Genomic DNA, 27,890 nt, shown 5'->3' with positions numbered 1-27,890 from the left:
TATTTCTCATCTGAAGCAGGAAGTGCAAGGTTCCAGATTCGATCATTCTGAAGCAGTTACTATTCGTACGTTCTGCATTAGAAAACAATTGGACCTCGAGGGTATGACCCGATAGCGTAATGGGTTAATTGCCATATATGCAGAAGGTCATTATCTAATTTACACTGATATATCCCTAGGAGTATTGATATTCCTCCTGGTGCAGTGATGCAGCGTTTAAGCGACGCGCCACTGCCCTGCGATTTCAGCTGCTCCCAGTGGCTGGCCTTGTATGGCTCAGTTGCTCTTCCCTATGGACCAATCCTTAATTTAACTGCCACCTGCCAGGGTGGGCAGTTTGCTCTCAATCCGGTGGGAAGGTTGTGATGACTGCTCAAGGTCACATGACCTAGGTGGACCACCTGTCTCGTAGGGTGATCTCCAGGCACCACTTGCCAGAGCCATGCTCGCGATTTTTCGCTCGCAACGCCGACGACGTTGTCGCCGGGTTTTCTTGGTACCGGGGCCTTTAACGGCTTCGCGTTAAAAAAAAGAAATGCTATTCGGACGCCCTTGTAGCCATAGTCGCAGAAGCGGTTGTTTGTGCAGGAAGCTCGGGTACCAGTTCCCCTATAAATGGAGTGACGTCAACAGTGTTGTGCTCTCCGGGCGTAGCGGGGCGACTATTCCGGTTTCCGCGCACACCGCTCGCAGGGTCACCACCAGCGATGAGCGCGCAGAGAACAACCAGCGCTACCGCCACCTTGACCTTCGACACGCGATGCGGCGAGACCCGCTTCGATCGATAACGCGGTCGTGATGCGTGAGGAAGCCGCGGAGCAGATGCGTGAAACATTATAGCGTCTTTATGGGCCGAGCTCCTTTAACCCTTCCGCGGTCACCCTCCTCTCTAGGGTCGTATTTCTGGACGACCATGTCAGATACCTATTTACAGCGCAGTTACGTGCTTACATACGCGAGTTTTCGGTTTGGCGTGTCTGGCCGTTCTTACGATCGACGTTCCATTTTTTATTTATGTACTTTGGGCATCCCATTAAATTGAGCACATCGTTAGACATAGCTATCTTCGGCGGCATCTGTAATATATCAAGGAGGTGTGCTTCGCGTTCACACTAAAAACTGCCGACTCTAAGGGCGTGGCGCTCACACCATTGCGTGTGCTTATCAGGACGGTTGGGATATCTTAATCCCTAAACCTCGTTGCTAAGAGGAATGGAAACGGAGGCCCACATAGTCCTTGACTGCGTGCGATGGCATTCCTTGGAGCTCTTTGAATGCAAGCACTGCTGCTCCGGCGCACAAGCAGTCTAGTACCTTTTCTTTTCCTGTCCATATTACACTGTGCACTGGCAGAATGAGCGTGATTTCCAAATTCCTAATCTACGCTTCTAAATTCGCACGGCTATTCTTCCTTGAAAATTATCAGTTAGTTATCAGCATGTCCGCAATATTACGATGGTGATATAATGTGAAGCGTTGAGTTTAATTCATCTACACAGCCACTTACGGGCTTTCCTTTGCGGATGAAGTGTTACTGAATGGGAACAAATAAAAGTTAATAATTTGGACACATGCTGCCAAATAGGCTGGTAAAAAATAAAGAAGTGAAGATATCTGAATTTAAGTAACGACACTGCACTGAGTGCAGTGCAGTCGAAGGCAGCAAAGTGCAAGTGCAACGAAGCCAAAGCAAACATTGTTCTTGCGTTAGTCTGGCTTAAAGGAACACTGAAGACAACTTCATACAATTATTGTTCTCGGTAAAAAATGATTATCCGGCTCTTTCTGGTAATGCTGACGTTTGTCCAGCGGCAAAAAAAGCATTTATCGCCGAGAAAATTGGCTTTAAGAATCTTGTCGCCAGTCGATTCAATATCGCGACGTCCTCACTGAAAAGAACGAGTTGCGGCCGTTACGAAGTGAATGGAGATGTAGCGTAGCCTCCGGGATCATGGTTAGGTGAATCTTTGTCGACGCACACATTTTGCTTGCGAAATCGGCCGCTGGTGGCGACACCTGTATTTGATATTTTTTTTTCGTTTCTAGCTTATCAACACTCCAGTTTCGCTGTGAGCGGACTCTTTCTGATTAGAACGCGGTACCTTATCCATATAGTCCGACTTCTATTTTTCCTGTGTCCATTTAAACATCCGAAGTGTGTCTGTCATTTGTCAAATTATTCAAAAATGTTAATTTTTTGTTTTTTTTTCACTATCTGGTCTCTGGGTATGCAGTTTGACCTCAGGACATCTGAGTGTGCGTGAGCCTCCATTGTAGTCACACTGATCTACGAAAAAGTTGATTTGACTGTTTTAGACTGTTTAAAAATGCCGTCTTCTTCAGGGGGCTAATCGGAACGCGAAGACTTTCGTCGGCTCCATTACTCACCACGCTCGGGCCGTCGCAAATTAACTCTTGGAGGAAAGAGCCAATTTCATGCCTCGCGGGTATGCAAAATTTACCGACTCGTTCATCCACTAACCCCCCCCCCCCCTCCTTTTTTTTTCTAACGCTACGAACAATGCAAGCGAGGCGTGAATCAATGCTGACAGCAATGACTTCAACTTAAATGCCTGCCACTTAAGAAATCGTTCAGCCTTCGGTCAGTTTCGCAGTAACTCGTGTTTCATATTCTGTTTTGCACCTCTGATCTGTGCATCAATCTTCTGTGACCGCGTGCTTTTCCATTGGTAGGAGAGCAGGAAGTTGAAAAAGAGCGCGATAATTGCACCGCCGGTTGCAGAAAGTCGCCATTGACCGGACACTTGCTTAAGCTGTGCGTATACACCTGCAAGGACAATTGGTAGATATCTGTCCTGTGTAAGTAATTACACGGGGCACTTAACAGACAAGCTGCTGCAGGGCAGGGCATGGAGAAAACGAACTGCAGAAATCCCAGGCGTGACTATACAGAAACACCGGCAAAAAAGAGATTGATTAATCTGTCCTACCCTTGCCTCATAATCTGTCGCTCTATCAGCTTCGCACGATGCCGCCTCCAAGAGCATTTACCACTGATCAAATTTTATCCTTCGTCAGAGCGCGTATTGACTGAGGTACCTTTTTGTTTAAGTTTTCTGTTACGCTTGCAATCTGCCTCTTCATCGACTTCTCACGCTCCACCTCCAAGCGAAAGTGAACAGCAGTAATTAAGTATTCACGCGTATCCGACGACGAACAGCCTGAGTTAGAAGTCCTTGGAAATGTGTATAGCCCTGCAGCTGGACAGTTATGGCCCACCGGAAGCTCCATGAACCTTTTATATATCCGCGTAGCTGGACAGTTAGGTCACACCTGAAGCTCTTTAAACCTTGTATAACCGTGTAGCTGGACAGTTAGCTCACACCCGAAGTCCTTTAAACCTTGTATAGCCGTGTAGCTGGACAGTTCGGTCATACCCGAAGCTTTTTGAATCTTGTATAGCCGTGCAGCTGGACAGTTAGGTCACACCCGAAGTTCTCTGAACGCTGTATAGCCGTGTTGCTGGGTAGCTGGGCAGTTAGGTCACGCCCGAAGCTCTTTGAACCCTGTATAGCCGTGTAGTTGGGCAGTTAGGTCACACCCGAAGCTCTTTGAACCCTGTATAGCCGTGTTGCTGGGCAGATATGGTGCATCCGAAGTCTTCTGGAAAAGGAGGAATACTCCTGTCCTGCACACCGCCCGGACTGTTCGACCTTCATGGGGGCTGTAAGTTCCCGCCTGTACTGCTAAGAAAGTGAACCCTGTGATGATGATGATTATGGGTTTTTTTTGTGGCGCAAGGGCATCTGTGGTCAAAGAGCGCCATGGCACAAGGTATTTTTGATTACTCAAGGTGGAGTCAAAGACCCATTTAGGCGTTTCACCCCTGTTAAGCCGAGCGCCAGGCCAGGGGAAAGCTTGTACCCATTGTATCACCGGTGGGTAACCGGCGGGTAACCGGCGGCACTGAGGATCGAACACTGCACCTCCCGCATGCGAGGCGGATGCTCAACCACTTCGCCACCGCTGCGGTAGTGGACCGTCTGTTCTGCAGACTTTCATCCGAAGTTGTACTTGCATACAGCCGTCGCCTGCCTGCTCTCGTCTCTCTCGTTCCTGCTCGCAAATACCTTCAGACTCGAGCGCTTGCATGTCCGGTCGGATTGCAACGGCTCGCGGGAACAACCACGGCAGTCTTCCGGTGGGTGCGCGCCCGCAAACTGGGCCAGCCCTCAGCGTGCGGGCGCAATCTGCGAGTGCAAATTTCTTTTAACCCCGAGGCCCGATCCCCATCTTCGTCCGCGTGCCCTGCACATTTGTTTCACTGAGGAACCCGCGGCCGTCATTGAAGAGAAGCACGGCGTTATTCGAAGCAGCCCTCGGACCCGCCGTAGGGCTGGTGCACGCTGCCCTTCTACACGCGGCGCCCGTCGTAAAAACGGAGCCCGGCGCCTGACCGGAACGGTTTGACCTTTGCGGTCGTCGTTATCGCGCCGATCTGCCAGCGGATCGTTTTATTCCGCCGGATGGCTGAATGAGAAGGGGGGGGGATCGAGTGGATCACGCCTGATTTACCCCTCCCCCCGCTCCCTTCCTCCTTGTTCCCCCTCTCCGCTCTTTTTATCTCCCAGTCTGCACGCCGCTTTTGTTCGCTCCGGTTTCCGTATGTTTGTTTCCCTTTCTCCCTCCCCCGGCAGCAACTGCGTTGATTTGGTTTGTATTTAGCGGCCAGATCGTAACACACGGGTCAACGATGCGCCCCCCCCCCCCCCCCCAACAACGACCCCTCCTCACCTCTTTCTCACTCACTCCGAGCGGTATGACGCCGGTTTGAAAAGAGCCCGCCGCCAGTGGGCCATCTATGCCTCCTTCTCCTGTGGCTCCCATATCACCCGGAACTAGCAGACGAGACGCGACGAGCTCGGAAGCGCCGCAGATAAAAGCTCTCGGTGGCGCGACCAGCATCGGACAAACTGGAGACATCACGAACAGCGCCCATGTCGGCGGGCGGTCGTCTCGATCGCGGGTCGATGAGGAGCCAGCTGTCTAGTTAGCGGTGGCTTGATTAAATTATGCCTCGCGTGGCCTTCGTCCGGAGAGATAGCTGCACCTGTCGGGGCGGCTTAATTTCCTCAGGGGCAGTGCGCGTGATTCAGCGAGGCGACGGGACGTCGCTGCTCCGGTGATTTTATTTATTCACGTACGTACACACTGCGGGCTGTGCTTAGGTCCACCAATATCTTATTGCTTCCTTAATATATTTTAAAAAAAGCGCGCGCGCGCGCGCGCTTGTGTGTGTGTGTGTGTGTGTGTGTGTGTGTGTGTGTGTGTGTGTGTGTGTGTGTGTGTGTGTGTGTGTGTGTGTGTGTGTGTGTGTGTGTGTGTGTGTGTGTGTGTGTGTGTGTGTGTGTGTGTGTGTGTGTGTGTGTGTGTGTGTGTGTGTGTGTGTGTGTGTGTGTGTGTGTGTGTGTGTGTGTGTGTGTGTGTGTGTGTGTGTGTGTGTGTGTGTGTGTGTGTGTGTGTGCGCGCGTGTGCGTGCGTGCGTGCGTGCGTGCGTGCGTGCGTGCGTGCGTGCGTGCGTGGTGTGGTGTGGTGTGGTGGCTTTAGTGGATGAAGCGCACAAAAGACACGGCACATAGGCAAAGACGGACACGACACAGTGTGTGTGTGTTCTCTAGTAGCTTCAAAGGAAGGCATCGCTGAGGATGCAAGTACAAAGACTTTGACGTACGCAATTAGTGCTTAGAGGTCGCTTCAAATCGCGGTGATAATAATAATAATAATAATAATAATAATAATAATAATAATAATAATAATTGGTTTTTGGGGAATGGAAATGGCGCAGTATCTGTCTCATATCGTTGGACACCTGAACCGCGCCGTAAGGGAAGGGATAAAGGAGGGAGTGAAAGAAGAAAGGCAGAAAGAGGTGTCGGAGTGGAGGGCTGCGGTATAATTTCGACCACCTGGGGACCTTTAACGTGCACTGACATCGCACAGCACACGGGCTCCTTAGCGTTTTGCCTCCATAAGAACGCAGCCGCCACGGTCGGGTTCGAACCCGGGAGCTCCGCGGTGTGCCCAAAGTGCGTTTTCAGCTTGAAAGCCGTTTGCAACTCTTTACTGCAAGTGGCTCAAAACTGGTGCTGTATTCTGTCTGCGAATGCAAAATTCGAGTTTCCTTTTGGTGTTTTTATTGCCTTCTAACGGTTCTGTGTTCTGCCTTTTCGTACGAGTCCAGCATCTTCGATTCTGCAGCATTTATATGCTGTTTCACTGTTCTTGGTGTGTCCTAAATCTCTCTGCATCCGTTTAAAGATGTGGTGCGAGAAAGACGATCCTCATCGCTGCCTGCATTTCTTTACTATTAGCAAGTCGCTAAGTAGCAATTCGCTCAAGGCCGCGTTTTCCCTTTTGAAATATGTGACCTCCTCTAAGTTAGGCAAGAAAAAGGCAAAGCAAAGCTATATTCCTCTTGAATAATGCAGGCAGTTAAGTGTTGCCCTTCATGGCATCCTTGAAGCACATTCAGTTCTGGTTCGCACGAAAACGCGCACCGTGAGTAAACGCTTTTAAATCCTACACGTGTAAAAAAATGGGGCAGCTTTCTCCTCGACTTTACCATTCTCTCTATCTCTCTCTCTCAAGTATCCTGCTAGCACTCTCGCAAGAGCTCTTAAGGCATTATGCGAAAGGGAAAAGCGAGCGTACTGCTGCCCCGCTTAGCGCATCCTTCGAAAGCGCGCGCAGCTCGCGAGAGAGTGGGTACCGTTCGCGCACGCGCACCTCAGAGAGACTTCTGGGCGTACATCTTCTTGTCACTGCCGCGCAGCCGTCGCTCGCAGCTAAGCGCGGGGGCGTCGACGCTTCGGATGAAGAATGCGCGGCCTTTCGCCGAGTTATATATGAGCCTCCTTGCGTGGGCAAGATTCTCTCTCTTATTGCGTGCAGCGCGGTGACTGCTGCCGCGATCGAAGTAAGTACGTGCGCCTTGGGCCCAGGACGTTTCCTGCCAGCAGCCCTCGGAATTCTTTTAAATGGTAACGTATCGGACACAGCTGGCGCTTTGGAACTAATTGTCAAATGTCAATCACTAATCTGAAGAAAAAGCAAGTGTCGCGTCACCTGGTGGCGTTGAGGTTACTCAATCACGTTGCGAATGAAACAGTCTGTGGCTGGCAGCTTCTGGTGGGCTGCATGAATCTTCCACGCATAGGGAGCGCAGCATCGTGTCTCGGCGAGGTCGCTAAAGCGGCTCGCCAACGGTTCTTGGAGAGCTTCGGCGTTAGCCTCCTCGTTTTCCTCAAAGCGAGGGCGCGGAAGCTTGCAACCTGTGGAGAGAAAAACGCGCCGGTGCATCGTCGGAGGACGGCCAGATGCGCGCTCGTAAGGCCGCGCGCGAATACAAAAGCTGCCGCTGTTCCTCGCTATCGCTCGAAATGTGTTTTTTATATCCGCTGAATGTCGGGACGAGTACACCTTTCGGAGTATATTACGCGGGGATGAAATTATGGGTTGTGCGGAACACGCTAGCAGCAGCGGAAAAGCTTCGAAACGTACCTCTCTATATTTGGCATTATAGGGGCGAATAAGAGCTTGCGCGCGGATTTCGCTGTCCAATAACAGCCTTTCTGTCTGTGCTTTTGAGGTTCTTTTTTCTCTTTTTTCTTACGCGTGGTCCGGAGAAGAAAACAAAACAACTGCGCTTTTGTCCGTGAAAGCGGTTAATGCAGTCATTTTCGTGATACGTGTTAAACGAGAATGATGGGAAATGAAGAAAGAAAAATCGAGCGCCACTTGTCTTAAGCAACGGCGCGACGGTCTATTTGACATAATGAAGATGTACACGGGACGAGCTCTCTTCCTTACGTATTCGTCCTTCCAGATATTGTTTAATCTATGTGTCACCAACTCACCCGTCTAGCTATTGCACCTCTTGTTTGGGATCGAAGCTGTACGATCGTGAAACACAAAATTAAATCAGTGAATCTATATATTTTTCGCCGGTTTGAATCCATAACTGTTGTTAGTGATGGCAAAGCTCCTGATGGCCGGCACCGTGGGAGTAGAGTTTAATTCTATCAAATCTCTTTGAAGCGCTGCGATTGAAGCAGACGAGAATCCAAAAACCCTGCACATTGAAGTCAATTACATTTTTTTTTCCTGTGCTCATTTCTGTATCATTCTTTGAGGGTGATAACTTTGTAGGTATCCAACGTGTGATGCCGCATTTTAAGCATCCTTCCGGCGACTCGTCACTAATTCAGCCAAAAGGGTGCGTACTTCCTTTTGACGTGCCTTTCAGCGACAATTTTAGTGCTGCTTGCTGTCCTACTTAACTAAGTTGAGCTCTGTTGCCAGATAGCTGCATTCAATGACTCGATATCTGCAGAACTCAACTATGTATAGAACAGAAGCCTAGGCAAGTTGGTGTTCCGTGATCCATGCAGTAAAAATTTTAGTTGAAAGTCAGCGCTCGTCTGTGTGTCACTTCTTTTGCCAAAACTCGCGCTGTTTACCTAAATTTCAGTCAACACTGTAAAAGCATGTGGAGGGCACACGCTTCATACTGAATCTAAGCGTAAAAAACTATAATAAAATAGCAGAGGAGGCAGCACATCTTTGCAGGAAGGACGCGAGTTTGAGGATTCAAGTCACCACTGCCCTCTGCTTCCTGCGTTCTCATATATGTGACCTTTATATGCTATACTTTTACTGTGCAAGCGACCCGATTCTTTTCTTCCTTCTTCTTCGTTTCAGAACAAATTCCGGGTATATACGAAATAACTGCGCGCGGAATTTGCGTGAGGTTTCCCTGCCTGCCTCCACTTATTCCTTTCGCCAGCTTCTAGCAATTATTCGCGCCTCGTTTCCACATCTCTCCGAGGCTCTCCAGCGGCCGCTCCGTTGCCAGTAGCCGTTCTGTATACCAACGTGCACGCCTCTCTCCCCGTTAGCATCGGCATACGTGCGCGGGGTCCTCCGATGATGCCATCGTAATCGAGTTACGCTGGGCGGCCGACTACACGCAGTGGGAACGTCGACGCGCAGCTTTCCCGGTTGGGAAGGATGGATAGATACAGGAGGCAGCAGCAGCACCCGACCACCGTGCGTACTACGTCCCGAGACCGCATCAGCATCGGCGGCGTCGGCACGCACGCACGCAGGCACGCGCCCGCCGGTCGGTCGGTATCCAGAGCTACGCTATACGGGGGCCGAGAAATGGGCTAATGACGGCGCGACGCTGCCGCCGCTCGCGATGGTCCGCCGGAGATAAGCGAAACGCCGGTGGTGCGCCCTGGCCCACATTCGGAGGCCCGCGTTCTGGCTGCGGGGCCGCCGCATGCAGCATGCGTCCCCGGGCTGCTGCTGTTGCTGCCGCCAGGGCTACACACCGCCGCCCTGTACCATACGTGTGCTCGCGCATGCGTGTGCGAGCACATGTGCCTGAGGGGGCGCAGGAGGTTCAGCCGCACACCCTGTGCCGTCTAGGGATCACGTGAACCGATATATGTGTGCGTCTGTGTGCGTGCGTGCGTGCGTGCGTGCTTAAGTGCGTCATTGCGCGTGTGTGTCTGCGCGCGATAGGTCGTGAGTGCGCACACGTACCTGCGGCTGCATCTGTGCCGTGCGCCACACACGAGTTACGAATAGCAGTGCTGCCGTTTTTCGCCTTCAGCTGGAGAATTGGAATCCGTGTTATACAGCGCTAAAACCGCGACACAAATATAACACAGCCGCCACGGTGGCTCAGTGGTTATGGCGCTCGGCTGCTGACCCGAAAGACGCGGGTTCGATCCCGGCCGCGGAGGTCGAATTTCGATGGAGGCGAAATTCTAGAGGTCCGTGTACTGCGCGATGTCAGTGCACGTTAAAGAGCCCCAGGTGGTCGAAATTTCCGGAGCCCTTCACTACGGCGTCCACCATAACCTGAGTCGCTTTGGGACGTTAAACCCCCATAAACCAAACAAATATAACACGGCTTGTGTAGACGATCACCAACTAGCCCTACAACAGCTCTTGTTAAAATTGGAATCGTAGCAGAAACTGTAGGCCTCAGCAGCAACTGCGTCAGTGAGGGCGCATGCGGTGCCAGACAGTGAAGTGGGAGCGTTATCTGCGGTATCTCAGACACGCTCACGCTGGCACGAATCGTGCTTGCGTTTGCGCTTGTAACATCTCGTTAGAGGTGGAAACAGAATGAGACGGAGTTCCAGCTCTAGGCTAGTGCTGCGCTGTTTGCCTCGTCGTAAGTAACATTTGGGTCCTTCTAAATACGACAAGGCGGAGCACCTCACCTCCCTTGTTCCATTCGTTTGGTGCCCTCCAAGTAGAAACGGAAAAAAAAATAAACGTGGAGGTATTGCGCATCTAACGGAGTTGCTTAGGCGTCATGTTTAAGCAACGAACACTCGTTTGCCAGGCGTCGTCAATGGAAGTGTCTTATCAGTCCTGCCTTAATGTTGCCATTTATCCACTGCTGCTAATTCTTGCTTCCTCATGGACGTCACTGTCGAGTGTAACGCGTGGCAGAGTCCACCATAACACTGAACTGTTTCATGAAGCAACATATGACAACATGGATGAGCTCCGTTTGCAAAGAACAATGTGAAATCTGTGGCAGACTTGTTATCGTTATCTTGGACACAGCAGGTATGCCCGCCAGTGAGAGTTTATTCCCTTTAGCCACTTGATGAATGAAAACAAAATCGGATTAACCTTTTCTGGCTCCCGATGCAGTGGGAATAGGAACAAAAGCCTGGTTTTCACTTTACGCGGCATCAGCACGAGGTTACTATTGCCACTTGGATATAGGAACACCAACGTGATCATCACCAGCAGGAACAGGAACACCAGCTCTGAAGCACAAGCCTCATCCTTTGAGCTTCGCTCTTGTATATACCTGCGTTCTAAGGCGAATAGTGTGCTCGGGAAGCCGTGGTCATCAGCGTGGTAATATCGGCCTACAACCGCGAGCATTTGGCGGGAAAACGTTTGCCCCCATTTGGCTCTGCTTTCTTCATCCTTTATAACTCCCCAGTTCGTGGCACATACTCTCTGGGGGACGTGCTCGGAGAATTGTGATGGAGCAGCCTTGGGTGGCGGCGGCCGCTTTAATTATTAGTTAGCCTTCGCACCTGTCCCAGTTTTCTCTCGTGCTTGGTGCATTCTTTCGCGCTTTTTTCTTTATTATTGATTTACTTTGTCTCAGCGCTGCAGGAGCTCCACGAAGCGAAATATCGAGGTTTCCAGATTATGATAGTGAGCGATCGTCGCACCCTAGTCTGTTCACGTAGCCTCTTTTTCTGCCGCTCGTTTGATATGCGCGAGTTCTTCTGAAACGAGCTCAATCCGCGCCGAATCTGTGTCGCCGGTTATTATTTCTTTCCAAGGTCCAAAAGGCGCATTTATCTTGTCAGCTGATAATTTCAGGTGGACAGATGAGCTACGCAAAGAATAAAAACATCGACGTGAGTTATTTTTTTACGGTGCCTTCCTTGATACACTCTTGGCCGTTTTGGAAGATCGAAGACACCGCAGAGAAAAAAATCAAAGGCAGTGAGTGAAGCAGAGCATAATCACCATACGGGGACGATGAAGCGCCGGTGCATGCTTTATGAGCTTTGCTTGTCATTTATCTGATGGTGAATTTTGCGAATAATTGGTAATTCCGGTGCGCATTTCGTTCTTTCCATCCCTATACAATGTTTTTCAAATCTGGCAAGATCGGCGCATGGAAGAGCCCAAAGCGTGCAACGGCTCCTTTGTTTCCCCATCTCTATCTTATCCACAGTTGGCTTTTTGTTAATGCGTATGTCGTTACTTTTTCCTTCATCTCTCTCTCTCTCTCTGATGAAGTTGTAGCTGAGAACAAGAAGCGTTTTTCCTTTTATGGAACTAATTCATCTAGACTGTACCAACGACACGATTAAGACTAGGGGCCGCAGTTTGCTCGTTTTCTTTCTCAGTTTATTCCTGTACCCTCATACCATTGGTCGGTGCTGCCTGTGACGTCAGTCGTGGTAGCTAGCGGGTAACGCCGTAGTACGTCGCCGGCTGTGGTAACAAAGGCAGCGCCGGGGAGTGGGGAAGAGGTGACAAACGAATGAATGATGAAAAGAATGTGTCCACGACATCCATCCGTTTCTTTGGAACTGTTCTTTTTTTTCTTTGATTTCTCATGCACGCAACGTTCATTCGTGTTGCATTTGCCGGCAGCATCTACAGCGGTCCTAGTGTTTATCCCATGTCGTTACTCTGTCTCCTATTCCCACAATTCATTGTCCTATTACGTCGGCCCGCCGCCGAGCCGTGGTGGCCGGAGAGGCATTAATGCCCGAGCCTCAATCAAAAGCCTTAGGCTAGGCCTGCGTCTCTTCCGCGTCCCGGCAGTCGTGTCCGCGTAGTGCTTGTACGCGATCGTACACGAGTTCCACTTCCCACCGGGCGCAGCCGCTACGCAACCCGTGGGCGCCGACGACGCCTAAGCTCCCATTTGCGCGCCAACACTTCATTGACCAATCAGGGCACACATTGCGTGCGCGATGGTCACGCACGTTCACGTTGGGTGCCCCAGGGCAACTTCCGCTACCCCCCTCCGTTTTCTTGGCGAACTGGGCGGGTCCGGTGCGCTAGTCACATTTCCTTCCTCCTGGTGGTCGCTACCGACCGCTGCGGAGCGCCGCTACTGGGTTGTGTTCCGAGGCTGGGTTCTTTATCCTCTGAGTGATGAATGCATTTTGTTCTTCTTGCAGCTTGAATGAAGGCGGCGACAGCATTTGGGCCTTGTTAGACTGAAGGCTTGCCGGTCTGTAATGTTTAATTCAGCTCGTGCTGCGCGTGTGGTCGCTAGACAAGCGTATACATCATCAGCCAGTGTGTTTCTGCATGCGTTATGTTGGTCACGGCACGGTGTTGCTAATATCAGCGTATCAAGATTCGTTACGCTGGTTGTGAGCGGGACGTCATAGTGCTGAGCTTCAGATCAGAAGTCGGCGGCTAAGAATTCCGCGACTTGTAGCCCTATCGCTGTGCACGGGAGTCTCCTTAGGTCATTTCACAGTCAAGCTGTTAACGACTCACTCCTAGCGCGAGCAACTTCGTATAGCGTACGCGTAACATATCTCGTGACCAGCTCGGCTCACGTCACCCTAACGTCACCTCACGTTAAGGAACTTGACGTCACTGGCAGCGCGGGGTCGTTCGAAGGCCTCCGATAGGTGTTGGTAGAGTCTCTTCACTAAATCGCAAAACTCAAAAGCACAAACAGCGGCGCCGTTGAAACGCATTAGCGAGTAAGCATAATCGTAGAGGAAATTTTTTTTTTTAATTTCTCCTCCGTCAACATGCAGTCGTGCATCGAACCCACTACCCTATAGTCAGCCACCTCGTAGGCAACCTTGCTCCCGACACCTCTTACAACTGCCGCATTTCGATATGAAAAGAGCAGCAGTTTTTTTTCCTTATTATTATTGATTGCCGTTTGGCACCTGTTTCGAACATATAAAGCCTCCTGTGGTTACCGTGATGATGTAAGCAAGGGGCTGAGTATAAAAAATTCGGCATAAACACTTAAGACTGCTTACGTGTAAGAATACGAAAGCATTACTGTCCCTGGGTGCACTGATACCCACCCCCCAAAAACACACATACACGCGCGCGTGACACCACCCGGAACACTGTACGACAAACGGTTGCGTCACAATTTTGGCACAAATGCCTCGGAAGCCATACGATTGTAGGTGCATATGTCGTCAATTCGAATCCCTGTCGCAAGCAGCCGCTGCGGTGGCTCAGTGGTTATGGCGCTCGGCTGCTGGCCCTAAAGACGCGGGCTCGATCCCGACCGCGGGATCGAATGTCGATGGAGGCGAAATTCTAGAGGCCCGTTAGTGCACGTCAGTGCACTAACATTAGTGCATGCAGTGCATGTCAGTGCACGTTAAAGAACCCCAGGTAGTCCAAATTTCCGGAGCCCTTCACTACTGCGTCCCTCATAGCTTGAGTTGATTTGGGACGTAAAACCCCCTAAACCATAAACCAAACCCTGTCGCAAGCTAGCCTCCAACTTCACTAGCACATGTAAGCTTTATGCTACGCTAAATATTGTGACTCCACCCGAACACTGTGTACTACAAACGACTGCGTCACAATTTTGGTACGAATGTCGGGAAAACTGGTGCCACATGAAGGTCTACCTGTGGCGAGTATATACAGACTACCCACATGCATAGGATTCTACGCAGTGGCGGTGCTCGGATTGTTGTGTTAGTCGCACGGCCGCTTGATGACGTCACCCTATTCTTCTTGACGTCGTTGGGATTATTTTCTGTACTATCTGCAGTACGCACGCACGCACACGGCTGTTCTCGTAATGCGACTAATAATGTATTCGCATGAAGATTAAATAAATATGAAGGACAATTCGTGAAGGCGTATTCAAAGGCATTTCAAATGCGCAAAGGCACGTTTCGAAGTCAGAGCCAAGTTTTCATCGTGATCCAGGAACGCAAGAGGATAAAGTCGTTGATTAACCAGCGAGGCAAAACGACTCGTCAACGGCCTCTGCTCACAGCCTGCGGGCAGCAATGAAAGCAGGATACCTGCACGCAGTTTCTCGTGGTCGAAGCGGCCACGCGAAATACCCGAAACGCATGCGCGAACAGCGGCACTGGCGATCGCGGCGCGCATTGAGTGATATGAAAAACGATGAGGTCACGCAACCGCTCACTCTCCGTTCGTAACGAGCGTTTCACGTTAGTGGGCTTGTATGCATAAACCCCGAGGTTGTCCGTGGTTATCGACGCGTTAACGCCACTGTTACCGATACGCCTGGCTGCGTAGCCAATTTCGTATTCGCTAAATGGCCTCGCGAAGGGCGAAACTGTAGAGCGAAGCACGAAGGACGCGTACGCACTCTTCAATTACGCGTGCTCACATCCGAGACATCACGCAAGCGAGGCGGAGTCGCTGTGAGTCATTGTAATGTTAGAGTAGGCCTACGTCTCGCCCGGTACACCGCTGCCTCAGCCAATCTGTACCAAAGCACGCACGTCAAACCACGCAAAGTCACAGAATCCGTTACTCTGAAAGAGTTGTTTGATGTCCCCATAGAATCCATTCCTCTGTACAATCTAATCCTGGTTACCCTTAATGTAGGTTCATACTTTCAAAAATCTGTGTACCAACATTTTTTAAGGGTTACAGCGTACAGTCTAAGAAACCGTGGGTTACGAAAGAGCTGTACAAAAGAATAAGGCAAAAACACAATCTCTTTGCTGATTTTTTGAAGCACAAGGACATCAATATACTAAACTTGCATAAAGCTGTAAGGAATAAGCTCAACACTGATCTAAAAACCGCAAAACAGGAATATTACGCAAAAGCGTTCGCTAATAAACTTGCCCCTAATCAGATATGGAGGTCATACAACAATTTAGTATCAAAACGAACCGAGCCAACTCCAGTAGAGATTGTGGTAGATGGCGTTCCACTCAGAGGTCGTCCCTTATCAGACATGTTTAACGAACACTTCCTGACGGTTGGTGACAATCAGTCTGCGCAAACAGCATGCACTGATCCAATGTCATATCTTAAAGGCATACCAAAGCCTTCGATATTTCTTTCCCCAACAACTACAGCCGAAATCTCTTCGTATATAATACGTCTAAAAAATAACTGCTCCGTTGGAGCTGATAACATCAAGGGTGAGGTAGTAAAAGCCGTATCTGATATTATCGCACCTTTGTTGTCCCATATATGCAACCAAATGCTCAAAGAAGGCAGGTTTCCAGATAAATTAAAGATAGCAAGAGTTTGTGTGGTACATAAGACGGGAAGCTATAATGATCCTAACAATTATCGCCCAATATCCGTTTTACCGGTCTTCTCAAAAATTGCTGAACAAGTCATCAATACCCGCCTTACTTCGTACTTCATTAAGATCGGAGCTATTGCGAAAGAACAATATGGCTTTCAGAAAGGGAAATCTACGGAAAAAGCTTTACTTCACATAAAGGATAAAATAATTAACAATATAGAAAACAGAATTTTTACACTTGGACTATTCTTAGACTTTAGAAAAGCCTTCGACTCGGTCTGTCACAAAATTTTACTGCGCAAATTACAAATCTATGGGATACGAGGTTCCGCACTTAATCTTATTCAGAGCTACTTATCATCCAGAGTACAATTCACAATGATTAACGACATACCTTCAAGCCACGGCCTTATACGCACTGGTGTGCCACAGGGCTCAATACTGGGTCCTATTCTATTCCTAGTTCACATAAATGACATTGTTAATATTCTTCCTTCCTCCGAAACAGTTTTATACGCTGACGACACAAATATTTTCTTTCATGACGCGAGTTTACAAGCAATAGAATGTAGAGCTAATCTCTGGCTAGCAAACCTTACATTATGGTTGAGGGCCAACAGGTTAGAACTAAACATCACGAAGACGAAGTATGTAATATTCAGAGCTAAAAATAAAGTCATAGATAATGAGCCAATCATATTATACAATTCGAATATTTTACAACGAGTACAGTCAATAAAATTCCTTGGAGTTATATTTAATGAACACCTGTTGTGGACTGACCATATTAATCAAGTAAGAAAAAAAATTTCGCGATCAGTGGGCCTTCTAAATAAATTTAGACTTCTATTGCCAGTATGGCTCAAAAAGCAACTTTATTTCAGTTTAATTCATTCACATCTTCACTATTGTTTACTGATATGGGGAGACTCAACACAGACTAATTTAAATGCTTTGTTTTTACTACAGAAAAAGGCCATACGAGCAATTGCTAATCTAGGCTACTTGGATAGCACTAACTCGTGGTGGAACAGCTTGGGGTTACTGACAATTTTTCAATTAAAAACTCTTCGGCTAGCACTTGAAACATATAACAGATTTCATCTTGAAACTAATTTTTGTGCAACACCAGAACTACCGCAAAACCCATATCCCCTTCGACACATGACAATAAGAGCACCAAAATCAAGAACAAATTACGGATTCCAAACGATTAGATATCATATGACTACCTTTTTGAATGAAAACAGAAATTTTCATGACCTCCTCCATCAATGCAGAACTCAAAAAATATACAAGAGAAAAGTGATTGCACTGTTGACTTCATGACTAACCGGTACATCCTGTGACATATTATAAATTGATAACAGTCAACATGATTGTATATATATTTTTTTTCCTTTTTATAATTCCCTGTAACCCAACAGCACGCATCTTAACAACTTCGAAGATACCTTAACATTGTTGTACAGTTTTTCCTTTGTTTTTCTTTTAACATGCCAGCAAGTGTAATGGCGACCGCTACATTTATTGTATTTGTTTATTTTGTGTGTGTATGTGCCGAGTGCAGTTTGCTTACCCCCAGGGAGGAAGGCCCTCGTCAGGCACCACGCCTTTTGGCCTCCTTCCTGAAGTGTATGAAACACACTTCAAATAAATACTTTTCAAACAAACTATATTTTTATCGGTTACGCTGTACTTTCCACAATAATTTAACCATGCTAAGCGTGAAGCTCTGCTTGAAAACTATGCTATAAAGTTTCCGCAGAACGAGCAGACATTTGCAGCATCTGCATGCTGCGAACAGCAAGGAGAACTTCCTGTTCCTCCGGCATCAATCTCCAGATGCTCAAAAATGCCTAATGGGTTTGTCTTGAAAGCTCGCGGTAACTGACAGACACATAAATTCGACGAGGGCGGACGATAACGGTATTTGGTGTCCCGTTGACATCGCTAGAGCACAAAAATAATGACAAGCACAAAAGGGTCACAGAGGTACGATAGCAGTCGTTAATGTCAAGTCGTTCTATTCTCGCCGCCTTTTTTCGAGCCCATACAGTTATCAAATTCAGGGAGAAAAAGCGAGCTGTCAGTCGAAGCCTAGGCCATTGACTATCTTCGAAATTCACGCTACCAAACGTGTATGATTTCGTATGCGTACGTCTCGTCTCGCAAGGGCTATACGTTATGAGAACGGCCAGGCGTTCTTCCTCCTTCGTGAACTTCGAAAATCTGCGAAACTTCTGTTCTCAGGGACAGCTCAGGGTCATATTTTAATCAGGTCGACGATTACAGGGTCAGAGCCGCCATGGTGGCTCAGCGGTTATGATACGCGGCTACTGGCCCGAAAGACGCGGGTTCGGCCCCGGCTACGGTGGTCGAATTTTGATGGAGGCGAAAATCTGGAGGCTTGTGTACTGTGCGATGACAGTAAACATTGAAGAACCGCAGGTGGTCCAAATTTCCGGAGCCCTTCACTACGGCGTCCCTCATAGCCTGAGTCGCTTTGGGGCGTTAAACCCCCATAAAAAAATACAGAGTAAGAGACTGAGATTTAGCTGTTCCTAGAATTACGCCTGCGCGAACCTCTATTGTACCACCTCGCACCAACAAAAGGCGAAGAAAGAATCGAAGGAGATTCTACATATTCGTAGTACATGAATGGACAACGCCGCCTTGGGCGTGGCTGCTCGCACTTGTGGGTCACGAGTCGTCCCGCAACTCGAGAACTCCGAGCCCACGTGCAATTGATGACACAGCATTCCGACGGCGGTCCACGCCGACTTCGATGCTTATTTTCGGGTGGCAGGTGTTACACCGCGAAGGGAACGAACCTGCGAAGGCATCCGAGCAGTCGAAAACAGCGGGTGTCCGCACCGGACCGGCTGGCCTGAACGGGACTCGCCGCTCGACAAAATAAGCCAGTGGAGCAGCGCGCAGCGTGTGGTGGCGAACAGTATTCGCTCGATGGCGGAGCGTTCAAACATGGGGCGACTGAACTGTGTGTTCTTTGCAGGGCTGGCCGGAGAAGCGCGAGCTTAAAATAGTCGATTTCTATGCATTGAATCTGCCCGCTGTATGGGCGACATTATCTGCGGCGGGTCAGAGGCCGCGCGTATGAGAAACGCAAACAAGAGAATGAATGAAATTGGAGAGAAAGAGGGGGGGGGGGAGGGGGGGGGAATACGGCGAGCGCCCAGACACACAACTTCTCAACAGCGCACAGCTCCGGGACGCAGGATTAAGGGCAGCTAAGAGGCGGGATTTTGGGATTATGTTCCCGAGTGTTGCATTTTATTTGTGTATGGGTGTGCGTAGCGCATCTCGAGAACCTGCTGTGTGTGACTGGGTGACCCTTTTGCCAACAGCGGCGTTCTGTTTCTGTAACATAGAGCAGCAGTTGAAGTTTTGAGGCATGATTCACAAAGTAGAGTGATGCAGCTGTACGCTTTAAGCGATTCTGCACATGCGCGGAGTTGTGCGCAACATATGTAGACTCTTCTATGGTGCATTCACCTGTAGTTCGACCAAGAAAGGTATCCACCACGTGCTTTGAGAATCGCAGCGCGAAGCCGCGCAGTCTTCTCTCACACCATTCGAACGTGTCTCTCAGACTTCTCATCCACACCACCGACGATCACCCTGTGGCCTTCACAACCTTTTCTAGCGAGGTCTCTGCATTCTTATTATTGCTTTGACTAGCAAGGTACGTGGAGAAGTCCGCCGCTTGCAGTACTCTATATAAGTGGGTCATGGGGAAGCCATTTTAGCTTGAGCTTGAGACCACCGCGAATCTGTGCACCCCTTGTTTGTTCAGCGCCGTATTTAAATGGGAAAAAATAAGCGAAGTAATCGTGTCACCTCCGAACGCAAGCGCAGCTGCTGGCTTCCAGCGCTCTCTACAAATTGCAACCGAGTATTTTTCTTTAAATACAGCGTAATGATTACATTTAGGTTTAATGAAGCATGTTAAAAGTCTAATGCAGAAATTTGCGCTTGCCTTTCTCCACCAGCATGAGCAGATGTTTCTGCTTTCCTGCTCTTTCGATTTTTTTCCCTCATTTCTTCCTCATTTTTTCCTCATATTTTCAGTTAAACCCGTTCGCTTCTCCATTTGTTCACGCTGGCCGTGCAGAGTAGCCAGGCCAGTCGCTGCATCCGAAGCCTCTGTCACGCCCGGGCGGCTCTTTCCACCTCCATTCCCGCGACAACTCGCAAAGCAAAGTCACTAACACCGAACCTGATTGGCGCCCTTTCGGCTGCAAGTTCAGTCAAGCAAACGCAGACGGCAGTTCTTTCTGAAGAGCCAAACGAAAGACGGGCCGCTCTCGGAAAATGCAGGCAAACATAAATGAACAAAGAAAGAAGTGGAGACAGATGAGGGGGTTCCTCTAGCGGTCATTTAGCTTTGTAATTGCTCTCCTGCCAGCAAGGACGGCCGTGAGCGTATGCATCGAACGGGACTCGGCGGCGTAGGCAGAGGGAACGCGGGGCCCCATCGACACTTCGCCAGTGGTGCTAGCGCCATTCGCAAAAGCGTCGTGACGTCTGTAAGACTGATGGGGCTTGGCGCGCTAGAAGGGGCTCCCAGGCGGCACAAGTACGGAGGTCGAGGAAAAAAGAAAACAAATAAAAGGTGGAAAGGGGGGGAAGGGTGCGACGCAGTGCCGGACCTTCCGAGGGGGCGCTCGGTGTGCTCGATAACAGATTTGAGAAATTAACTCAGACGCCCCGATTACGCGCGCGCGGCCGGGTAAGGAGTAAGCCGCGAATCCATCTTGCTTAATCTCATCCAATCTGCTACAGCGACCGAGGCTGCCGCGCGGGCCGCCCGGGGCACCAGAGGTGTGTAACGAACGAGTTCTCTAATCGCCGCCGACGACGTCACGGGTTGCTTAGGGTTCGACGGGGGCGACTAAGGAAGAAATAAAGAAAACAGAGGAGGGGGAAGCCTCGAGCGATTGACGCCCCTGGACATAATCCCATGTATGCGGTCTCTCATGCAGCTACTTTGGAAGCCGCCGCACTGCTCCGTTGCCGTGCGCGCAGCGCGCAGTGGGCGAGGCAAAGGCTGACAGCAGGTTCGCTGTGGAAACCGTATTACGCTTCTTGAAAAGCCGTTAAGAAACTCTTGTGATATTCTTTCCTCCCGATGAATGTGAAGGCGGGGGGGGGGGGGTGCTTTAGAATTAAAGTGAAGTTATCGACACTCAAGAAAAGTTCCAAACTTTACGTCTTAGTTATCAACACAGCGAAATGGATTTAAGACATTCTAAGCACGATTACTATTCTCCCTAATGCGAAATTTGAGCGCAGCTCTGTATATGTCTCAGACTCTGTAGGCTCATTATTTTGCTTTGCTGGGTCGTCGGCACGTCTAAGGACGTTATTGGTTCGATAGCAGCACTAGTTTTAGAAGACGACGATGTGCAGCGAGAGTGTGTTGCAGTTTAACACTAGGCGTGGTCGACTGTGGCGATAGACTAGTTTTTTTTGTAGCTAAGACGTAATAACTAGCAGGCGGTTATCTAATATTGAATATTTAACTTTTCAACTATTACGTTTAGCCTCCTTAATTATTTAGAGGCGTGTAAGATATATATATATATATATATATATATATATATATATATATATATATATATATATATATATATATATATATATATATATCTGTCTCATATATGTATCAGTCTCATATATCGTTGGACACCTGAACCGCGCCGTAAGAGAAGGGATAAAGGAGGGAGTGAAAGAAGAAAGGAAGAAAGAGGTGCCGTAGTGGAGGGCTCCGGAATAATTTCGACCATCTGGGGATCTTTAGCGTGCACTGACATCGCACAGCACACGGGCGCCTTAGCGTTTTGCCTCCATAAAAACGCAGCTGCCGCGGTCGGGTTCGAAACCGGGAACTCCGGACCAGTAGCCGAGCGCCCTAACCACTGAGCCACCGCGGCGGGTAGAGTCCCCACAGTTTTTCATTTTCGCTCATTGAACTTCAAGAACTGGTATTTGCCATCGTGGAAAGTTTCACTTTTTTGTATTTTGCCTTGAATGCGCACAGCAGGAATTTGATGGTGACCATTACCTACGCCACTCCCTTACTCAACCGAGATTTGCCCTTTACTCGTTTCAGGCAACGCGTTCACCAAGCTGCTGTGGAGCCAGTACGAGGATTACCAGGCATCACTGCAGCGAGTCGTCCTACCGTAAGTGAAATTTCGTGCATCACAGCGCGGAAAAGGTTTTTGTGTCCTTGAGGGCAGCAAAAAAACAGCAAGGTGGAAAGCGCATGCGGCCACTCAGTAAACCTTTGGCGCGGAGCAGTTTGAAGACTTCTTTCGATTCTCGCTGCCATGTTCAGCTAAATGGTTGATCGATCACTTATAGATCACGCTGATTCTTAAGTACTACAGTTCCAAGTGAGCAGCCCACGTGAAAGGGAGTAAGTTGTGCTTGCATGTAAGCATAAATTATCGACCAAGACGAAATGAACCACCTGTAAAGATGCACCTGTAAAGATGCAATCTGTGACTTCGCGACAATACGACAGTACATCTTTATTGAAACCATTTGAGCGAGGAATGTGCTGTTTTTTAAAGATGAAGTTTTTTGAAGATTATATGACAATGAACAGACAAAGGTATAGGGCGCATGCGGTTGCATCCAAAAACAAAGAAAAAAACAATGGTTACTAAAGGCATCGCTTTTCATTTTTAAATCTACGTTTGTAAGTGCCAGAAAAACTCACTTTCTCGCTTAACTTAGAGTGAAAAAGCGTCTTGCTTTAAAAACCCTTACTGTCTTTAAAGGAGCCGCGCAAGAGTTTTTTTTTTTTTTTACTTTCAAAAAAGGTGCCACATGCATTCGATGTTGAAGGACACTGTTTCATGAATCTCTTCCAGCAAGAAAATTTCGAATGCATGTTGTGAGAGTGGAGTTATCGGGACCCGAAGTTTACCGTTCGCCATTTCCGCGCACCTCACTCCTCCTGTAGTGATTCCTAGCACGCTCAAAGATAGGAGCCTCTCGACCAGCCCCACCTGGTGAAAACTCATCGTGGGCGTAATTATTTTTTATTTTTTTATTTTTTATTTGTTTATTTCGTAAATACTGCAGTCACCATGCCGTGATTTCAGCTGGGTGGTAGAAGCGTAATACATTCAATGACATGTATAGAAATTTTACAGGTTAATAAAACTAATATTATAATAAATACAAAGCATACAGACTGGGCTTAAAAAAACAAAATCGCACGAGTTTACACCAAAGAACTAAAAGATTCTCACTGTGAACGCTATACAAAACAAAATAACGTACCGGCAAACACGATAAGAAAGAAGTTAATTTTGGTGCAGATACGAAGTTATTTTTTAGCCGATTCCAATACACTATTGTGCGCGGGAAAAACAGATACTTAAAAAAATTTTTTTTTTTTCGCGAGGAAATAAACTTCTACGTCGTCGTTTATTTTTATTTTTTGCGTCTTTAATTATATCGCAATGCAGCTACTTCCAGTCTTGGAACACGTGACGCGTCAAGGTGCCGACGCAGCTCGTCTGCACTTCGTCTGCTCGTTACGTTAAGTGCTCTTTCGCGATAGTTGCTGCTTGACGCTCACGTGACGCCTCAAAGTATCTGACGGATAGCCGTCTCGAAGTTTAAATGCTTAGACACTTCACATGAAGAGGGCAAATGTTTTGCTTTAAAAGCCACAGGAAAGACGAAGCCAATTTTCGTGCGTGATTCTGCGTTTTCTTTTGTGTGTGGAGGTGTAATATTTAGTTGTGGCGTTCATGACGACACGATCTACAGACTGAGCGGGTTTATTTGCTATGTTCAGAAGGAGTTGCGGCGTCCCATGAAGTTGCTTCTTCTTTATCAGTATGGCCTATTTTCATTTATCACTGACAGGCCTTCTGTCTTTTTTTAAGCCTGCAATTCAAGGAATGAATGACTTCTTTTAACACTTAATTTTCCTGTAAAGTCACCTATAGGGCACGACAAACGTGTTGTGCCAAAGAAACCACCTTAGGTTTGCTTAGCTTTTTTACATTACAGTAGTGCTATGCTGTAAAGCTGCGTTGTCAGATCTAGGTTTTGTTTTTGTTTCTTTCCACTCACACTCCAAACTCTGTTTTAGAGTTCTTGTTTGGAAATATAATATTATCGCATTTCATGGCTTGCACTACAGAATACTGTTTTCCCCGCAGTTGCTTTTCTATTTCCGTTCGCAACCGTTTGTTTTTGCATGTACAGTCGAAACTCGTTATAACAAAGCGGTTTATAATGAAATACTGGAAATAACGGAAGAATGAACCTTTTGAAGCTGATTGAGCACAGGCTATAACGAAGCTAGCGCTACAACGAAGTAATCGTAGGGCTCCTTCAACCTCGTTCTGACAAGGTTCAGCTGTAATTGTTTTCACCCCGGTCTCCGTTACTGTATTTCCTGTACACTTTTTCCTGGTCGAACGGCTCCCCTCTGCAATACACTGACCAACCTAGCCCTTCGACATCTTTGTTCGTCCTTATGATGTTCCAGTATGCCTAGTCAGTGTGGTTGCGTAGAGTAACAGGTTTGCCGGAGCGTGCTTATTTTCCTTCGCTCTTCTGGTTATTTCTTGCCTTAGTGTCCCGCCACTCCACTCAGTAGCTTTATAATTTTCGCTATGCGTTTCTCTTCCTTGCTTCTCCCAGTATTGTTTAAGATTTCACTAACTCAACTTGCCTACGCCGTGATCAGTCGATTACAACAAAGCTGAAGATGCTTCAACGCCAAGTGCCAGCGCAGGTTAAGTGTAGCTAAGAAGTGACTCAAGATCACTCTACGATTACAAAGTGGGATAAGCACAGGCCCGTGTAGAGCGTTCTCCTTGCGGCGTCTCACTTTCTGGTTTTCCTTCACCTTGCTACATTTCACTAACTGAGCGATACAATCATTTCTTTGTGTCTACTATTGTTCGCGATTATTTCATAAATACCAAGTTTTCAGGCTAGTTTGTCCATTTATTGGAAAGCCATGAAGATTGCGCTTGTCCCGTATTCTTCCTGTGTGGCGTAGAGCTTAAGCAAATCGTTATGTCTTTTCAGAAAATGAATCAATTAGCCCGGCAGCACATTTTTTCTAGTCCTGTCGTCTGTAAGTTGCTTCTGTGTGTCGTGTATATTGCGCAGATTTATCTAGGTTTTTCAAGAAGAGTATTCCATTCGCCGATTTCATTTACGATTACGGTAATATTCATGTAAATTGATAATTTTTCAATGCATTGCGGCCTGCTGATGGTTTTAAGTTACAGGGATCGCAATTAAATACTTGCAGGAAATAAAAAAAATTGGATAGGAAGAAATATGAATTACGGCATAACAATGAATCTAGGGAATTTAAGATATAGGGCGTATAATATAGATTGCGAATCGAAATTAGTAGACGTAAGATATGGATTTTTAGCATGCATGAATTTAAGATGCAGGAACATATGAGCTGTTCTGTGGCAGCCAATGTTAGCGCGTAAACTTTTTTGTGCTGTAAGCATCAACTCTTGTCTGCAAGTTTGCAAGAAAATCCAGCTAAAACAATGAAAGAACCTGGAACGAATCGACGGGTTTTACGTCTGGTCCATGTAGCCTTAAACTTGTTTTCGGTACTCTGAATCACGGTGCGCTTTCAAAAAAATAAATAAAATGCAGAAAATTCTAACTCCCGAGCAGCGCGAAGTTAAGTCCGAAATAGTTTTCGGCACAGTAAACAAGGCCTACCATCAGCTACACTCCTTTTTGTCAAAAGGCGCAATTGTGTAGATGCTAATTGTGAAGCGCGATCAGTCCTGGAAATATGATGCAGAGACACTTGGTTAGAGTTGCTTCAGAAGAACAGGGCTGCGGCATCTACATCGTTGGGTCGCCATCGACCTGTAAACCTCCTGTCTGAAAATTTACTTTTTGGGCGCAGTTTTCGACCATACAACGCTACTTATGGAGTAATAAAACAACCTAGCCTAGTTTTCACTTAAAGGGACACTGAGGAGAACTCTATCATTTTTTTTTTTGTTAGCAAAATCTGATAGTTCGGCATTTCATGGCTTTGTTGCCGCTTGTCCGGGCGCGAAAGATGCATTTATTTCAAAGAAATTTGGATTCGAAGATGAAAAAGTTTTTCCCGCCGCTCTGATTCAAACTCAGGGAACTCTTATGACGCCACGGCAACTCTTATGACGTCTCAGAACGGAGTGACGTGATACGTGACGTAAACGCAGACTCCGTGATTTCTGACGGCTAGCGGTGCGGTGCGCAACCTTCCTTAGCCAGCCTCAGAGAATCGTGGCTTCCATGAAGTAAGGAAAATTCCTCCAAGGTGGCGCCTCTTGTCCTAGGAAGTCATCACGCTTGTACTTGCGAGATTGGCCTGTGGCGGCGACACCTGTATTTTGGTTCTTGCTATTTTCTACATTACAAGAGCTTTGTTTTCAGTAAGAGTGGCGTTTTTGTGATCAGGAGCTGCTATTCTATCGATACAAGCCAACTTCAATTTCTCCTCAGTGTCCCTTTAATTTCAGTCTTGGTTTTTGCCTTACCGAAGTATTTTCAGTGTTTCCGATATGGCATATCTGTCACTTTATAAACAACCCTCACCAAAACATTCTCACACTTTGATGCAGAGTGCTGAGGGAGAAGGAAGCCCGCGATGCCCAGTTTGTGACCCTATGCAAGATGAGCCGGGGCGCCGTCAAGTACACGCTACACGACTTCCTCCACCAACCGGTGAGTGGCGCTAGCAGTGCGCAACCTTCTCGTTCTTCCCACCCGGCGAGCTTCTCTGCCAACACTTCAGCGACCAATGCGCGCGCTCTTTTCGAAAATACGCGCGCCGTTGGAGCCGGTCACTCTTGTTTCTATTTCTGGCAAAGCGCCACCTAGAAGGTATACAAGGAAGCGGTTGAGTTCACCTGGGTGCTCCGTAAGTGCGCGAGATGGCGCTGTCTCCTAAGAGGGCCCGCCAAAAATACGCGTTTGGTCTTCTGGGAGATGGCGGGACATTTTTGAAGCGCGGCTTCGACTTGCAAGCTCTCCGCCGGACGAAATTTTTTTTCAGTGACGAAGCCCATTCCACCTGGAAGACGCTTGCTTGCAAGACTCTAGTGGACTTTTTCATAGGCTGAGAAGAAACTATTTCCGCTCATCTTCAGTACTTAAATATTCTGTGTTGTTATCTATGAGAATGGATTGGAACCAACAGCAACGCTAGAAAATGCAAAAAATGGGAACGATAGCAGTGTATGCGCGATGAGTGGAATCATCATCGCGAGAAAATTCTGGAAATTTTATTGGAGGGAGTTTTTTAAAACAATAGACACCCCCCCCCCCCCCCCCTTGCCGGCGAGGCATGAACCCCGTCCTTGAAAAAAAAAAAAACAGAAAGCCGTGGCTAAGTGCCTGAAAAAACTCCAAAGTTGACACTGAATTAAAGTAGCAAACCGTGCTCAGCTCCCAAGACAATTTGCCTCATTACATCCACTCGACAAAAAAAAAAAATATTCCGCTATAGTCGGATTCCAGTAAAAACCCGCGTCTGCTTTGAGTGGTGTTTGCCGCTCCGTTCTTCCGTTGTATCCGTCTATAGTATCTTTGCATAGAACTATTAGAGCTGTAAGACAAGCTAATTGAAAGATATGCTGGCACCCAGCTCACACCAGTGTGGAACCATACGAGGGCGAACCAAGCGCAAGATTGAACGAACGAAATATAAATGCCTGGTATTGCCGACCGAGAGTAAAGTCAGTTGATGGGGGGGGAGGGGGGGGGGGGGTTCTAGTGCTTGTGTTGTCTTCTCTCCTTTCGGCCCTGTTGTTTAGCGCTACTACTATGTCCTCTCAATCTAAACACCAACTAGCCCAGCTTCCTGCCTTAAATGAACGAACCCATTACCACAGCGGAGGTGTATGCGGAAAATAGGGCAGCTGTCAAACACAAGTCTGCCGTTACGGCCAGGATTAACAACTTCATAATCAGGAATTTAGGACCCAAGCATATATTAACAGCCTTGACCGAATGCATTACCACGGAACTCTGGGACACCGGCTCCCTGCCCCCGGAGTGGAAACACGTTGAA

At 47.9% G+C, this 27,890-nt stretch overlaps 1 protein-coding gene across 5 annotated transcripts in view; it reads left to right on the top strand.

Moving 5' to 3' along the window:
- Positions 1-27,890, top strand: part of LOC144098720 (uncharacterized) — a 621,279-nt gene that overhangs the window by 223,341 nt on the left and 370,048 nt on the right. For all 5 annotated transcript variants that reach the window (XM_077631548.1, XM_077631549.1, XM_077631554.1 and 2 more), the window contains 2 exons: positions 21,918-21,990; positions 26,440-26,542. In XM_077631548.1, coding sequence (XP_077487674.1) covers positions 21,918-21,990; positions 26,440-26,542 — 176 coding nt within the window. The remainder of the gene's footprint in view (positions 1-21,917; positions 21,991-26,439; positions 26,543-27,890) is intronic.

This window comes from Amblyomma americanum, chromosome 7 (genome assembly GCF_052857255.1).
Source record: "Amblyomma americanum isolate KBUSLIRL-KWMA chromosome 7, ASM5285725v1, whole genome shotgun sequence".
NCBI lineage: Eukaryota > Metazoa > Arthropoda > Arachnida > Ixodida > Ixodidae > Amblyomma > Amblyomma americanum.
This window is presented reverse-complemented; position numbering and strand designations above follow the sequence as displayed.